General features: G+C 36.9%; 1 protein-coding gene across 5 annotated transcripts in view; it reads left to right on the plus strand.

Moving 5' to 3' along the window:
• ppef2a (protein phosphatase with EF-hand domain 2a) overlaps nt 1-18,260 on the plus strand; it is a 33,661-nt gene that overhangs the window by 2,993 nt on the left and 12,408 nt on the right. For all 5 annotated transcript variants that reach the window (XM_089130083.1, XM_039659969.2, XM_089130084.1 and 2 more), the window contains 11 exons: nt 2,053-2,167; nt 2,260-2,306; nt 2,400-2,566; nt 3,228-3,264; nt 9,395-9,544; nt 9,629-9,976; nt 12,530-12,715; nt 13,392-13,534; nt 14,317-14,423; nt 14,638-14,801; nt 14,911-14,998. In XM_089130083.1, the coding sequence (XP_088986209.1) occupies nt 2,053-2,167; nt 2,260-2,306; nt 2,400-2,566; nt 3,228-3,264; nt 9,395-9,544; nt 9,629-9,976; nt 12,530-12,715; nt 13,392-13,534; nt 14,317-14,423; nt 14,638-14,801; nt 14,911-14,998 (1,552 nt within the window). The remainder of the gene's footprint in view (nt 1-2,052; nt 2,168-2,259; nt 2,307-2,399; nt 2,567-3,227; nt 3,265-9,394; nt 9,545-9,628; nt 9,977-12,529; nt 12,716-13,391; nt 13,535-14,316; nt 14,424-14,637; nt 14,802-14,910; nt 14,999-18,260) is intronic.

The raw sequence follows: 18,260 nt of genomic DNA on the forward strand, positions 1-18,260 counted from the left end.
CGAAAGTTTAAAGGGTTAGTTCACCCCAAAATGAAAATTCTGTCAGTATTTACTCAGGAAGATATTTGGAAGAATGTTTTAATCAAACAGATCTCATTCCCCATTGACTACCATAGTATGTATTTTTTCCTACTATGGTAGTCAATGGGGAATGAGATCTGTTTGATTAAAACATTCTTCCAAATATCTTCCTTTGTGTTCAGCAGAACAAATAAACACATAGAGGTTTGGAACAACATGAGGGTGAGTAAATACTGACAGAATTTTCATTTTTGGGAGAACTAACCCTTTAACATCTATCCTGGCTAACAGGGAACATTTTCAGAACTTTGGCTTATATTCTGGCTAGGTTGAGGAGACATTCTTCCAGCAACGTTTATATAATGTTCGTTCAGAGTCTTTTATAATCTCGAAACAATAGCACATTAAACATTGTAAATGGAAGGTTTTTTTCTGGAAACATTTTAGTTGGACGTTCTTCTAACATTTTTTAAATGTTACTTGTTTCAGAATGTTCAGAGAACATTCAAAAGTAACGTTGCCATAATGTTTACAAAATGACAAAATAGAATGTTTCCTTAACATTTACATAACCAACAAAAACATTTTAAAACACTTAAAGCAGCACTATGCAGTTTTTTTTTTACTGAATAGCTTCGGAGTTATTGCAGTGGTTATATGACTATTTTTGGGTTGAATGTTGGGCGTCTCGCACCCCCCTGTTGCCTGTGAGTGGAAAAAACACACTTGCAACTTTGAGCCGCCAGCTGCAGCATCAGGAAGTGTCGCGTGATATCAGGTCTCGCGATGTAACAAATCGCTTTACGGCAAGAAAGATCTGCTAAAATGAGCATCAAACAGAAATAACCCGGCGCTGTATACATGTGGTGTTCGAGGTGCATACAATACAGACTGCCGACAGTTCAACAGGGCGCAGCTCTTAAAGGGGACACACCTTATTTCCACTCGTTACAGCTTACATCATACTGAACAGGTACCGATATACAGTGGGAGGGGATCAGGCCGTGAGTGCAGAGACATATCTGCGTCAGTGCTATTTACGACAGTACAAGTACTCCACAGCGACTCTAAACAAAAACGGAAATCCTGCATCGTGTGGCTTTAATAAATGCGGCAGTTTAAACATTAAAAGAACAGTCAGAAATAACTTTTTCAAAACTTAATGCACACTTTTTTTTGTTGTTGACATTTTTATTAGCTGGGATTGAACCTTTCCATTGCAAAAAAAAAGTTCTTTAACAGATTTTGTAACTTTATTTTATACGAAAAAGAGACAGGTCTTAAAAGGGACTCCATCTATAAACACAATTCTCACTGGCTCCACCACACACACACACACACACACACACACATACAAAATAAATATAAATACATAAATAGTATTTTACTAAATAATGTTAAATAAAGACAAGTAAACAATCAGTAATCCGGTAAGAACTAAACAAATTACAAGCAATAGCACTAATAAATACAAGAGAAAAAAATACTAATAAAATTAACAGATTTCAAGTAGTATATGTAGAAACGAATTACTTGTATTTATATTAATTCTATTTAAGCCAAAGAAGATATTCAGTTAAAGAGCAGAGTTTGAGCGGTCAAAATACCAATCTCCCTCAAAATCTTGAGCTGAATTGAACCTGACCTGGTTCAGATATTCTTCACACCAGGAAAAAAAATGGTTCTTTTAAGAAATACACAGTGAGAAGGAACGCATGTTTTTGACAACCCAAAAAGGAACTACTGTGCTATTGATGCTAAAACTCCCCTTTGGGACCTTTATTTTATAGAGCAGGGATGGGCAACTTGCGTCCTGGAGAGCTACTGAGAAACCTAATCAAACACACCTGGACAAGATACAGTTATCAATGTTAATCATGATAACTAGAAATCTACTGGCTGCTGAGTTTTTGTCTGGGTTGGAGCTGAACTCTGCAGGACAGAAGTTGCCTATCCCTGACACAGAGTGTATGTGACAGTCAGATAACACTAATGTCTTTAACCATGTACACTTCTGGTTTCTCTAAGCAGCAGCTTCACTCTCGTTACGTTCTTCAGCTTCTTCTGGAAACGTGGAAGCTACTCAGAGGGTTGCCAAACATCAACCGAGTCTCTACATGCCATAGCAAAGAAATAACTGTTTGTGGTAAGAATGCCCGACACATCCTTTTATCTTTATTTTTATTGTTACACTGTTCAACGCCTCTTCGAAAAATTAATTTACGAACTTCATTACAGGTGATTTACATGGACAGTTAGAGGACTTGCTACTAATTTTTTACAAGGTAGGTTTCAAATCTGTCCACACCTAGCTACGATATTGTCTTTAAGTACAGTGCATCTATTCCTATGAATTCGTGATCTATTTATTTTCCCAGAATGGAATGCCGTCAATGGAGAAACCCTACGTTTTCAATGGAGACTATGTGGACCGAGGCAAAGACTCCATGGAGATTCTGCTCATATTGTTTGCTTTCCTGCTTGTGTATCCTGGAAATGTTTATCTTAATCGAGGAAACCATGAAGACCACCTCATTAATTTGAGGTAATGGAATTGTGCTGAACACATGCATTCAGTAACACAATATTTATGTAAGAATTGCACATACTCACCACAAGCATTTTGCAGTACCTCAACTAAGTAAATATAATGTTACCAACACTAAATGTAAGAGCCAATACCTTACTTTTTTAATTAAGGGTCCAAGCATGAAGCATCAGTATTTTTTCTACCTCCTCCCCAACCAATTCATAAATGTGTGGGGGGGTTTTTCGACTCCCTTGACAGAAAACTTTATCAAAACAATTCTGAATCATTAAATTGGTTCATATATGAGCATGTGAATCAGTATTAATGCATATTAATGGTTTTCAACCACTAGAGGGCTTCAGCAAACTGATTTATTTTGTATAACAACAGCGGCACATATTGGAGTCAAAACGTTTGAGAACTACTGGTCTAAATGAGGTGGTGTACAATTTTTGTGTGAGAATCAGCCACAAGATGGCGCTATAATGTGATCATTTTACATGTTACATTTACAATATAGCACATGACCATGAGGGCAAGAATTCTGTTTTTATCTTAATCTTTCAGTGTCCACAAATCAGATTAGATTTATGTCCTTTTTAATGCAAGAAAAAAAATATTCTGCCACTTTAAATTTAATTTTGTTTGGTGATAACATTTCATTTTCTTTTCAAAGGTATGGCTTCACCAAAGAAGTGCTGGGAAAATACAAGGTATGTCATTAATTACATCTGATGTCTGTGCTCTACAGTCCCTCATGTTCCTAACTCTCTGTCAACAGCGTTTTCCAAAAGTTTCTTGTCCACACTGAAGTGACGGAAAGTGCTTAATTTACCTCTGGTGTCCAAGATCATTATTTTTTCCAATTTCTTATTGTCACTCATTGTCATGGATTACAAGATGTTGCAGGCCATAACTAGATCATATTTTCTGTAAGAAAAGGGTCTTATATTGCTGAAAATCATGATTTCTTGTTCTCCGAATTAGTCAGTGTATTTTTTCCATCATGTAGGATTATATATTTTTTTACTCTTCTTTAATATTTCATTTAGCCCTAAATAGTATAGTAGTATAATAGTATAATTTTCCTATTTCTGCAACATTAAATTGTTTTAAAATAACTTATCTTACAGATAACAGTTTTTTTCCCTTTAAAAAAATGCAAAATATATCTCCAATCATAGAGTATTTATTTTAGAGTAGACTATAGACTCACACGTGTAAAACCTTACAAAAGCTCTCTGATACTGACAGAACAAGACATCATAAAGTTATCATGCAATTTTTCTGGCAGGATAATTTTATTTACAAAATATCTCTCCATTTACTAATGCGTTCAGGTCACTCACTCGCAATTATATGTTTGTTCTAAAATGCAACTTCTCTCATGGTTTGCCGCAGGACCGCAAATGCAAGTGAATTTTCTGTCATCTTTGCAGGGCTGTGCTATGAAGTGTGTGGAAAGTAACATATTTTAGTAACTGTGTGAAAGTGAATTGCACATAACAGGCACAATAGCGGTATAAACAAACATGTCTATTGGTTCAATATGTGTTCCATGACTAAACAAGTTTCATTGTTTTCAAATACCTCTGTTTTTACAGGCCACAACATACACTATCCACTTTGGAGAGTGTTTTCGTTGATAAAAACGCTGTCTCATTTAGACGGAAGGCCAAAACAGAGAGAAAACGTATTAAAGTGCACAAGGCCTAAGAGTTTATTTATGGCCTTAGCTGTTTATTTCCATTATGAAACAGTAAGGGATATCCCAACACTTTCTTTCCAAGAATGTCACCTCTTAACTGCTTGTAGCCTGCTTAGACTTACAGTTTAAAAGGGGACACTGGTTTGTTCTCCTGCCGTTATTTTCACTGTAAAACTGCCAGTTCTTGGTAAGAGGATTACAACGTAAAGTCTTAAACATTATTGCACTCTGTCTCTGGTATGGATTAACTAGCTGCTAAATCAACCAACTGTTGACTCCACACATATGCCACCTTAGGACACATTGGACAGATACTACATTTATACAGTATTTTAAAGTATTTAAAAGTACTGGTGGCAGTTAACTAGTTGTTAAATGAACAAACGTTTGACTGTATATATGACTTAGTAGAGAATTAAATATTATGTCATTTTTAACAATGGAAATATTCTTATTTAAAGGACTGGTGGCTGCTAACTACATATGACACCTTAGTAGGTGTATTGAATATACATGAGTCATTTTTTAACATTGGAAATATTACATATTGATCCCTTTAACTGACTTCTCAACCAAACGGTTAAGCATATTTTGAGGATGAAGCCTTGGCCTCGGAGAGAGGTCGTCAGGTGGTCCTCAACCTTCACTGGGTGTTTTGACCCTTAACCACAACAACCTCCAGCTGGCGGGTCAGCAGTGACTGGCCAGGTCACTGCCCCTCTCTTCCAGGCTTCCAGCTTATGTCCTCTCTCTTGTGCCAGAGCCAACAGAAGGCTCTCTCTGACGCATCTCCCAGCCTACGAATGGCTGCTTTCCTTAAGTGGCCCCCCAATACAACCTTTGTTAATAAATTCCATGCAGATTGAGCAGGGAATCCCTGACATCCGACTTCATCCGTCATCAGCCACGCCATCCACCATTTGTCCCGGCAGTCTTGAACTATTTGCTGGTATTTGGCCTTTTTCCTCTCTGCAGCTTCCTCACAGCCCTCCTCCCGTGGCACCATCAACTCCACCAGAATGATCTTCCCTCCCTCTGGATACCACATGATGATGTCCGGCCTTAGCGATGTGGACAGCACCACCTCTGGAGTTTCCTCCAAAGATCAACCACCATTTCCCATCCCTGGGCTGACTGCAGGAGATTCTGCCTGGCTTGGCTGTGGATGACAGGTCTTTGGCCCTCTTTCACAAAGCCGATAGTACACAGCAGTGGTCTTGCTTTGGCTGGTTGTTTCTTCCTCCTTTTTTCCTCCAGAATGTCTGCAAGCACTGCCAACACCTTGTCATGGCGCCACCTGTATCTCCCCTGTGTCAATGCGGTCTTACACCCTGACAGAATGTGCTCCGTTGTTCCTTTCCCGCCACACAACCTGCACAGTGGGTCCTCCCTCATCCTCCACCTATGCAAATTGACTGGGGTTGGTAAGGTGTAATACACTGCTCGGAGTAGAAAGGATGTACGGAAGGGCTCCATCCGCCACAGTTCACTTCATGTGATTGTCCTCTTGGGGAGGTTTCACCTCGTCCAGGCGCCTTGGGATGTGAGCTCGATGGATTTTGCTCTTCTCCCTTCTTCCTCAAGGTTTCGGACTTCATCCTGGATCATGGTTCTCTTCTCCCTGGGGGTGGACTTTGACCACTGCTGGAAATGTGCTGTTCCTAGACCCTGTCTTCCAGTGCAAGGGTTTCTGGTGATATCTTTGGTCATGAGAGAACATTCTGCCTGGGTAATTGCCGTGCTGGCAGCCCGCTTACAGCTAGATCTTGTTCTTACTCCTGCTTCCCTGGTGAGTTGGTCTTGAGAGTCCCTATATGTCAGGGACTGTCTACCTTTGGCGACTTTAAACTCCTCCACCACTGAAGACAGGGGAAGCTGGAGCTGGCCCGACTTTTTGTAGAGCCCCAAGGATGTAAAGCTTGGGGCTATTCCCATCCATTTTCTAAAGTGCTTGTTGAACTTCCTCTCCATATTTTCAACAGTTGATAGAAGCACCTTGTATACCGTGAGAAACCACATGAGTCTCGGCAGGCCATGTTGGTAGATCCAGCACTTGTATTTCCCAGGCAGACCAAACTTGTCAATCTTTTTCAACCATTCTTCAACCTGCTTTCCTGTGCTGGAGATGCTTGTCTGACAGGGAATCATCATACCACTTTCCAAGGCATCTTATTGGGTTCCCCTGGATGTTCGGGATCTCTTCCCCTTGAACAAGTAGCTTGAACTTTCCAGTTGTTTTGCCCTTTTGGATCACCAGGCTCCTTGAATTTTTTGGCTTGAAGACCATCTTTGTCCAAGTGGCCATACGATCAAATTCCGTCAGGACCCATCTTGCCTCCTGCACGTGAGTTGGCGTTATCACGGTAAAGTCATCCATGAATGCCCTGATTGCTGGCTGTTGACATCCTGCTGCAGTCTTCGGCCCTCTTGACTTTGTACTCGCTGCAGAGATGATCAGGTTCATTCCCATGATGAACAAGATGGGAGAGATTGTGCATCCTGTCACTATCCCCTTCTCCACTGGCTGCCACTTTGTTGTAAACTTGGCAGACTGGAATCGTAGCTTGATGTCTCTCAGGGAACTGGTGATCATGCCCTGGATGTTATTTGGGATGTGGTAGTAGTCCAAAGCAACTTGGATCAAATTATGGGGAATAGACACATACACTATGCATTTGCAAAGTCAAGCCAGACAACTGTTAAGCTTCCTTTCTTTTCCTTTGCTTCTTGGATGAGTTGGCTGAGGACCCTTGTATGCTCCAAGCACCCAGAGAACCCTTCAAACACCACCCTTCTGGATAGAGGTGTTAATATATCCATTCTGGTCATGTAAGCAGTCATTCTCTTCGCAAGTACAGCAAAGAAAATCTTTCCCTCCACACTAAGTAGGGAGATAGTTCGGAACTGGCTGATCTGTGTGGATCCCTGTTCTTTGGGCACAAATCACCCTTCTACCCTTCTTCAGCTTGTTGGAATGGTTCCCTTGGACAAAATGGACCAAATTTGGAATGGATTTGGAATTTGGATTTGGAATGGACCAAATCACCCGCATAAGCTTCGATAGCCTTTGGAGGAGATTGGGGCATTTTTTGTATACTTTGTAGGGTATACCACTGGGACCTGGAGCAGAAGATGATCTTGCGTGCTTGACTACCTCTTGAACCTCTCTCCATAATGGGCACTCTGTGCTGAGGGTGAGAGGACAGAGGTTCAAGAGGTAGAACCTCTATACCTCTCTCAGTAGGTGGGTCGATGTTAATAAGCCCATGATTTCCTTCCAGGGCATTGTCTCTTGTAGGGTCACTGAACACCTCCTCAACAGACTCCTCCACCACCTCCTTGGAACTTGTTAGAGTCCCAGACCTCGCCTCTCCCAGAAGTGATTTGGTGAAGTGGTAAGGGTCCTTTATGAACTGGGCTGCTCCTTTATGAGCTTCCTGCTTCTTCAGCCTCTGCTTGAACCTCTCAGCTCTTCTTGTTCTGATGAGTTGCTCACGGAGGCTGGATGTAAGCTCTTTTATTCCTTCCTTTTCTGACATGGATATCAGAAATAAATACATCACCCCAGCCATGTGAACTGTTTTTGGTGAAATTTTGCAAGCTAAGCATATTTTTTTTTTACATATTACACTTTAAGAGCCTTAACTTTACAAAATGATGTTACTTGGTGCTATGAAAAAACTTAAAGGTCCCCTGACATGGGTTTTTTGTATTATTTTATGTTTCCTGGGCTGCCCTTATAATGTTAGTATGTTTTTTAGATCTAAAATAGTCATAATTTAGAAATAAAAGGCATTTTTCCTAGCCTGATTTTAGCCTCTGCTTAGAACGGTCTGTTTGAAGGGGTGTGTCTGCTGTGGGACTCAATGTAACCGCCCACTGCTGTGATTGGCTGACATGCTTGCATATGAAATAGCTACATATTACATGTGAAACTCTCTTGAATACGTTTTACTACAGCTATGCTGACACGAGGGGACCAAATACAGTCTAGGCTAGGGGAACTCATATTAATGTTAAAAAACCTCAGAAAATGAAAATTTCATGTCAGGGGACCTTTAAGTATATTTTTTATAATTTTTCAAAAACATGCTCAACCAAATAGTGGATCTGGCACATAACGGTTAATTGTCATCCCCCTTTTTGAGAATGGACTTGTACTTGGTTGTAATTCAAGTATGCTTTGGAATAAATACCTAAGTTTAGTCTTGTTTTAAAGAAAACACAGCTGATTAAAAAAAAATATAAGTATTTTTTATAAAAAATAAAAGTATAAAAAAGTTATGGAAGTTTTAAATTTATATTAAATCAAATGTACAAAATATTTTTTCTTTTATATAAAATATATATTTTACAAAATATTTTTTATTATAATATTACTATAACATCAAAGCCATATATCTAACCAAAGCCATATATCTAGCCATAGCCATATATCTAAGTTCTCGAGATTTTGTTTAGGTGTAATACCAAAAATGACATAAATTCCATTGAATTTGATTGTATGCATTCTGCTGTAAAATATCACTTCTGTTCCAAAATATGGAACCTTGAGACTCAGACCTTTCTGACAATGTGTTTTGTCAAGACTAGAAAAGGTTTTGATCATAAATCATGATGGGCAATGAAAAGTATGGCATGTGTATGAATTCCAGTACCATTTATTACCATTAAGTAACATCTCAACCATTTGGTAGAGGCCGATAGAATTATGGGATGTGTTGAAAAAAAAATACATTGAGTGTGGTTACTAACAACATAAGATAAGAAATGCAAACAAAAAAAAATTCCATCACTTTTTTCTTAGTGAGGACTTCAAAAGGCTAAACTAGCATTTTAAAGAACATCACAGGTTAAGCAGATGGGCAATAGAATGATCTTTGTCAAGTGTTTTTTGGCAGATTTAGGGTCAATGGCAAACATCTTTAGCAAAATATCCATTGAGGTTATGTCCAGTTAATGTTTTTTTTTCCAAGTATAATAAAGTATTTTTATGGTTTTAGTTAATGACAATAACTCAGCAGGAATAACTCATTAACATCGTCAGTATGTGTTCTGCTCTGTTCCTGCTCTGAGCTTCACATTATGGTGAAATTAATCTGAGGACCTTCTTTTATCTGTTCAATTCCTTTAAGTTGCATGGAAAGCGTATCCTCAAGTTGCTCCAGAAGATCTTCAGCTGGTTGCCCTTAGTGACAGTAATCGACCACCGGGTGCTGATAGTCCATGGAGGAATCTCAGATACCACTGAACTCGCTCTGATAGCTCGAGTGGACAGACACAGAGTGAGTCAAACAAACAGTTACATGTTGGAAAATCCTGAACATCTCCTCTTTTAACTGATCAATATGACTGTTGTCTTTCTATAGTATGTGTCTGCTATGAAGCCCCCGAAGAAGAGGACTCCATCCCGCAAAAGTTTATATGCAGATTCAGACAATTGTAATGAGATGATCATCTGTCAGAACAGAAGGGGCTCAATGACCTTTCCCAAAACGTTTGCTGCTCGGGACAGTTTCCAGAGACGCTCCCTTCAAGACTTTTCAAAGACTGTGGCTCGGACGGTTGAGGAGGAGTTTGAGGTCCGTCGTAGGCAAGCAGAGTTTAGCATGTCCAGGTTCAGCCAGTCTCACGGCGTTCTGAGCACTGCTCCGTCCTGTGAGTCTGAGCCAGACTCATCTGAGCTCATCGACACCAGCGATGATGATTGGAAACAGGTGGGCGTCATTGACGGTATCTGCTTTGGTACATGTTTGTGGTTTGTTTAGTAGCTACTAAAAACTAAAGTACTAGTAATAAATTTAGTTCTAAAACAGTTAGGTAACACTCTATTTTAAGGTTACACGCTACTACATATAGTATACTACATATAATAATGCATAATTTACTGTTATTACTAGTATGCTATAACCAATTAACCCTAACTCCAGTGCAAGTACATTAATAAGTACATTAATAGTAAATTAACATTACTCAGTTCTTATTTGAGTAAGTACAATATAACTATGTCACCTTAAAATAAAGTAAACCAGTTATATTCTCAACCATTTTGAACCCTTTCCAGGCCACCCATTGCCCATAAAATTATTCAAATGCCCCATGACTTTTCTTATTGTTTGTGATTTACTGGATAAGGATTAATTAAAAATATATATTTCTACTCAATTTCTAAAATTTTTGAGCTTGGCATAACTAAAATAATTTCATGTTCATAAAATGTATCCCAAGGAGTTTTGATATTGGATTAATTTAAATGACTTAAAATCACACTTTCATAGGAGGTGAAATAAAATGTTGTTTTTAGTTGGTCTTAGTTGGATTTTATTTGGTCTTATTTTGATGCTTGATTTGTCTTTATTTAAAATTATGTAATTTTGAGGCCCCTTAGGTTCACTGTTTGAGATCCACTGTACTAATTTGATAGTTGTTGTGAAGTTTTGAACCAAATTCATTCATTAATTCTATTAATTCATTATTTTCAATTAATTCTTCAGTGTATGAAAAAAACAAATGGCATTTGGAGTATTGTACTCATATTACAATTGAAGTCTTTTGGATAAGACGTTGCACAAAAATAAACATTAAAGGGACACTATGCAACTTTTGGCCCTCTAAAGGTTAAAAAACAAAACTGCATGCTTTTTGTGGAAGAACATTGTTTTGTTTGTGCCTCGGCTGTGGTTATACTGCTTCTTGTACAACTGCTCGTTCACTAAGATCTAACCAGTTTAGATGGAAAGGATCTCAAGCTGACTAACTGAAGATGTTAATGTAGCTATAACCATTGATAGACATGGTACTTCCAGCACAGTGCTACAACAACCACAATGATATGATCCTTCACAATAGATTTGCTTTACATTGAATTCCACACACACGAGTGAGTGACAAATATATGCAATTTCCTGAGAAAACCATCCTGACAGGTCTAAGTGTACGATTACACGACAACAATATGTTGTTTTTCCTTTGAGTTTTCAGCGTACAGACCACACCATTTTCAAAACGATCCCTATTCACACGTATCAGTGAAAAATTCTAAAAACACTGCATTCTGCTGCCAGGCCATTAAATGGTGATGAAACACTATAGACTGAACATGTAATACGCACATAAACAGTAAAAGAAATGGACACAGCGACCCAATTGATTTCAACGGAGAAGACTGAAACCTGATTATTGCACTTCCTGTCTGATGTCTGAGTGACTGTGCTGGCTCAAACTGAGCTTGACGATAGTCTGGCAGTTGTAAATCTTCTAGTAGCTGTGCCAAGACAAATCTGAATCACCTAATTCCTCAAAAACGTTGTTGAAATATTTTGTCCTGTTGCTTTTATGGACTATCTATCTATGGGCTTCTGCCTTGACTTTGTGCCTCCATGTCCCCCCGATTGCCTCATAGACTGTAAAAGATTGCCTGCGAGCTTCTCCTCCTGTCTATACGGTAATGTCTCTATTGTGCGACAGAATGTCCTGTGGTTATGACGAAATCTTTAGCCTATTTTTACAAAAACGGCTTCTACGGTGCCGTAACGCAAGATACAAAATAATGGAGCATTTTATGCATTGGCGTGTTTCTTTAGAAATAAATAATGGACAAATGAAGTCTTTGGCCTGGATGTAAAGTTATTCGCTGTCAAAATGAATGGGAGTCAATGGGATGCTAACAGCAGGTGAAGTTCTGCTACAATGGTGGCTCCCACGAGACTTCAATGGATTACCCCCTTGAATACACATGTGCATGACGTCATGGTCTTTATCGAAGCTTCAATTTCCGGCTGATGGATTACCGAACCCAACCAGACCGAACTTCCCAACCTCAAATGTTGTGGGCGGAGCTAAGTTTGACTGGCATCCAGGCTAATACATGGAGATTGTTTTCAAAATCTTGCACTTTGAACCCCATTTTCAAAAGTTTCCGTTTTCAGGCACTCAAAACGCCATTGTCGTGTAAATGAACGGCCAAAACCCATAAAATAATTTTTTTAGTTGAAAATGGTGTTGCGTAAACAGCCCGTTAAATACGAACAATTATAATAGCCCTTAGGGTATACCATAAGGGGATCAGGATAACACAAAACCACAGAATGATTGACAATATATTGACTTATTATTTAAATTTAGTTAATTTTGGGGAAAAAAGTGACATGGTGTACCATTTAAAATTAAGAATAGGAATATTATTTACCTCTATTACAGGTAATTATAACAACAGTTAAATAGTTTTACAATCTCTCCTTGCAATTACATTTATACTTTGGTGTCTTCAGATTTTGGACCTACTATGGAGTGACCCCATGTCCCAGGACGGTTGCGTTCCCAACGAGGTCCGTGGCGGAGGTTGTTACTGGGGTCCTGATGTCACCGAGGACTTTCTGAACAGACACAATCTCCAGCTCATTATCCGCTCACACGAGTGCAAGCTGGATGGTTACGAGTTTTGCCACAATCGTAAGGTCAGCAATGCAGTGATCTGAGGACTTGTACAGTCGTTTGAGAAGGAAATAATAATTACTGTCATTTCGGCTGAAGTTTTTATTAAAATATCTGTCAGGCAGGTTCTGGATAGATTAACATGCTCATTTAAAAGGTGATAAATTGTCTTATTTACATTTACATTCATGTACTTATGATGGCTCATGTTAATTTAGAGTGCTTTTTAGGACACTGTGTCCTGTGAGTAATGTATTAATTCTCTAGATGAGCTCGGAGGAAAATTATTCTTCAGACGCTTTGCCCTTTCATAATTATTATCATAATTTCATAATTATCATTAGCGTTGTCTCAAATGCCTCTGTTGAATGTCTCAATCTCTTCCTCCCCCTCGTTTCATATCATTGCTGTGAAACAAATAAGAAAACAAAAGATCCAATTTGTAATTTTTAACATAATATTTAATATATATATATATATATTATTATTATTATTTTTTTTTTAAATCCTAAAATCATTTATCATAATGAAGTCATTGTTTACTTATATTTTAGTAGTCCAGATTGACATGCATCAATCTTTTAGTGCATTTTATTTTTCATCTTAAATGTCTAAATATTTTTGGGGCTCAGTGTATGTTTGTAGAAATGTTCTTGACAGTTTTTAAAGTTGATTTGATTTATGTATTTTGATTTTCAGGTCCTGACCCTTTTTTCAGCCTCTAACTACTATGAGATTGGCAGTAACAGGGGAGCCTTTGTCAGACTGGGTCCAGATCTCATGCCTTACTTTGTTCAGTATCAGGCCACCAGTATGATCCGAGGACTGAACTTTCCACAAAGGTAATCAACACGCATACCATCATCAGCCATTTGACTAAGACAGAAGTTTTCAACCTTTTTTAAATACAAGGCCTCTCGTTGTCCACAACAATGTACAAACGACCAATGACCAGTTTTTCATTATTGGACAAGAATTTAGGATAAAGATTTTTTAAAACATACAGTATATTTCTCACATCTTCTACCCTCTAAAATAATTTAGAGATTAGCATCATTATAGAAAATTTTTAATTTGTTTTAAAAATGCCCATGGAGTTACAGTATAAGATTTGGTTAATTTACATGACTTTTGTAGGTCTATAAATCATACTTTCAAAATTAGGTTAGCTGTTGATGCCAATAGCCTTGTGGGCAGCGTTGCGCTTCGATCTCGTCCCCTTCTTTCTCTCCAACCTCGCTTTCGTGTCCACTCTATACTGTCCTGTCATAAGGAAGGATAGTATATTAAATAAATAAAAAACTACCTCATGTACATATCCTGATTCTTCAAAGAAAAATTAAATTGAATTCAAATAAGACTTGACTTAGACTTGATCTTTAGTTGTTGAATGCTTGTTTTGTCTTATTTTGAGTCATTTTAAGTCTTTTATCCTGAGGCCCCTAGTGGCCCTGGTGAACCACTGAACTAGGGGAAGGATTTTCATTCACAATTTCAAATGTGTTATTTGGTATGACTTAAGTTTTTTGTTGGAAAATCTACAGCATATGTTGATACAGTCATTTTGGATACAGTTTACAAGTTCATTGTCAAGTTTGCAGCTCATTTCTCGATGTTCTTTCAGTGTAAAACGCACAGAGCACACTGCTCTCAAAGTCCTACGAGAGCAACTGTTTGTGCACAAGTCAGATCTTCTCAGTGCCTTTCAAGAGCTTGATAAGGAGAACACAGGTACAGAAAACTATCTGGTATAAAATGCATATACAGTTAAAACAGTACTGCAGTATTTTGCAACCCAGTGGTGTGATGATATCACTTCCACTAATATCTAAGGAATATAAATGGAGTTCAGACTGTTTAATATTTAAAAACAATGCATTTCTGGTTACTTAATGGCTAGTTTTGCAGTTGTTCAAATGTCAAAGCAATGTAAATGCCATCACAGGACTGATCTGTTTGTCCGACTGGGCAAGTGCAATCGAGCGAGTTCTTCACCTGGATCTGCCCTGGAAAGTTCTTCAGCCTCAGCTAGTGTCCAGCACCACTGATGGGATGCTGGACTACCACGGCTGGTTCCGGGATCTCGGCATAAAAAATCACAGCTCTGAGGTAAAGCAGATCCCTTGATTTAAAGATTTCCAGAAATGTATCTGTAGAACATCCCGAAAGTCTGTAGACACTTGTGCAGAAAGCGCTCTCTTCTGTTCTCACTATACAGCACATTGAGCAGAGTATGCTGGAGACACTGTATAAACATCGCTCCACCCTGGAGACCATTTTCAGAATAGTGGACACAGATAATTCAGGTATGAAAAAATATTTGCAGGTAATCTTAGAGAGAGGTTGTGAGGCACAACCCATCAAACTGACAGGTTTATTGCCCCTCATAAAAATAAGCCCCGCCCCCTTTTTTACCCGTCCCGCTCACTTCCGGTCTGACCGCGTGACCGTGGGAAATTCCTACGGTCTCCCCTCCTCTTACCACTCACCAACACCCCTCACCACCACCTCCACTTCTGGACTGGTCACGTGATCGTGGGAAAATTTTCCCACGATACGGAACCCCATCTGATCCGGTACCAGACTGTACACCTGTTACACCTGTCTTGTTCAATGTAAAAATGTTCAAAATGATGGAAAAACAATACATTTTCAAACTTTAATGATGACAGAAAACAGATATAGGTTATGTTTTTTTATTATTTATTAAACAATGGTCCTTTTACACTCATTGTTTAAAACCATTTAGTCAATTTATATCATTAAAACATAGTACAGGTCTTTTCCTTTACACGTTATTTAGTAAATTACTCCATTTTTAAATAAAACATCTGTTTTAAAAAAGTTTTCATTCACAAAAATAACATTTTGGAGCAAAAGTTGTACTTTTACACAATTACACATCGTTTAAAAGTATTAAATAATATTGATTATAACAATAATTATCGATGTTCAAACACTAAAATGTTAAATTGTTTAGACGTAAAAATAAATAATTAATAAACGTTATCAAAATGTGTATTAAAACAGCGTGTATTTAAATTACATCAAACAATTATTAAAGGATATCAAAACTTAAAAACATAAAAACTTACTTACGTTCTGTTTTGTTGGTGAAAGAAGAACAAAATTATCCCGTTTAAAGATTAATCACCTCCAAAGATATATCCAACAGCAAGGATTATCCGGCTGCAACGCTTTATCCAAAAGGTATATATCCAAAACTTTAGAGATATTCCAAAAGTCCTCCGATTCAAACTTGTGTAAATGTAATTCCGGGGAGCCCAACGAAACACGTCCGAACACTCCTGAAGCAACCCAAGAATGACATCTCGAACCTCTGTACTGTGACCAGACTCAAGCTCCGCCTCTTAGATCCCTCCCACAACACGTGATGAAGATAGGCGTGGAAATAGAAAGTTCCCACGCCTCTTCACGCAGGATTAGAGGAGGAGCGTCCTTGTAGCTCCTCCCAATTCTACAACCATTAATACCAAAAAATGTACAAAATGGTGGAAAAACAATACATTTTCAATCTTTAAGGACGACATAAAACAAATAGGTTTAGTGATTTTTTATTAAAAGAAAAATCTTTTACACAGACTTGAAGTTGTACAAACAATATTTAAAACTATAACAAATATTACAAGTTTCAAATACAATAACGTTGTAAAATCTTTTAGTGTTCTATTAAAAAAGTTTTCTAAAATACATTTGTTATATTAGTAATATCTTTTAGTGTTTCATTAAAATACACGGCTTCGTATATATATATTATGTTAAAAACCTTTAAAACAGTTTAAAGATCGCCCATTTTACAGAAAAAAGTCAAACAAGTGGGTTTTTCATTAAAGAAAACTGTTTTCCTAAACCATTATTTTTTAAAAGACTTACGTTTTACAAAACAATATTTAAAACTATAACAAATATTACAAGTTTCAAATACAATAACGTTGTAATATCTTTTAGTGTTCTATTAAAAAAGTTTTCTAAAATACATTTGTTATATTAGTAATATCTTTTAGTGTTTCATTAAAAATACACGGCTTCATATATATTTTATGTTAAAAACCTTTAAAACAGTTAAAAATGCATTAAAAAGTCAAAAATCGGACATTTTACAGAAAAAAGTCAAACAAGTGGGTTTTTCATTAAAGAAAACTGTTTTTCTAAACCATTTTTAAAAAGACTTACGTTTTACAAAACAATATTTAAAACTATAACAAATATTACAAGTTTCAAATACAATAACGTTGTAATATCTTTTAGTGTTCTATTAAAAAAGTTTTCTAAAATACATTTGTTATATTAGTAATATCTTTTAGTGTTTCATTAAAAATACACTGCTTCGTATATATTTTATGTTAAAAACCTTTAAAACAGTTTAAAAATGCATTAAAAAGTCAAAGATCGGACATTTTACAGAAAAAAGTCAAACAAGTGGGTTTTTTCATTAAAGAAAACTGTTTTCCTAAACCATTATTTTTTAAAAGACTTACGTTTTACAATACAATGTTTAAAACTATAACAAATATTACAAGTTTCAAATACAATAACGTTGTAATATCTTTTAGTGTTCTATTAAAAAAGTTTTCTAAAATACATTTGTTATATTAGTAATATCTTTTAGTGTTTCATTAAAAATACACGGCTTCATATATATTTTATGTTAAAAACCTTTAAAACAGTTTAAAGATCGGCCATTTTACAGAAAAAAGTCAAACAAGTGGGTTTTTTCATTAAAGAAAACTGTTTTCCTAAACCATTATTTTTTAAAAGACTTACGTTTTACAAAACAGTGTTTAAAACTATAACAAATATTACAAGTTTCAAATACAATAACGTTGTAATATCTTTTAGTGTTCTATTAAAAAAAAGTTTTCTAAAATACATTTGTTATATTAGTAATATCTTTTACTGTTTCATTAAAAATACACGGCTTCATATATATTTTATGTTAAAAACCTTTAAAACAGTTTAAAGATCGGCCATTTTACAGAAAAAAGTCAAACAAGTGGGTTTTTTTCATTAAAGAAAACTGTTTTCCTAAACCATTATTTTTTAAAAGACTTACGTTTTACAAAACAGTGTTTAAAACTATAACAAATATTACAAGTTTCAAATACAATAACGTTGTAATATCTTTTAGTGTTCTATTAAAAAAGTTTTCTAAAATACATTTGTTATAATATCTTTTACTGTTTCATTAAAAATACACGGCTTCATATATATTTTATGTTAAAAACCTTTAAAACAGTTTAAAGATCGGACATTTTACAGAAAAAAAGTCAAACAAATGGGTTTTTCATTAAAGAAAACTTTAGAGATATTCCAAAAGACCTCATGAGGAGCCCCAACGAAACACCTCCGTTCGGGTCAGCGGGAGAAAACGATAATGGTTGTTTTCAATGTGTGAGCGGAGCCACACGCAGACTCCTCCCACGACACTCCCACATCACATGACCCTCTGTGCATGCGGTATCCATACGTACAACACGTCCACCCCCAACGTCATACGGCGGACTGTTTTAAAAAACGTCCGTTCAGGACAGAGTATGAACTTAAATG

This window comes from Pimephales promelas, chromosome 4 (assembly GCF_988280905.1).
Source record: "Pimephales promelas chromosome 4, fPimPro1.hap1.1, whole genome shotgun sequence".
Classification (NCBI taxonomy): Eukaryota; Metazoa; Chordata; class Actinopteri; order Cypriniformes; family Leuciscidae; genus Pimephales; species Pimephales promelas.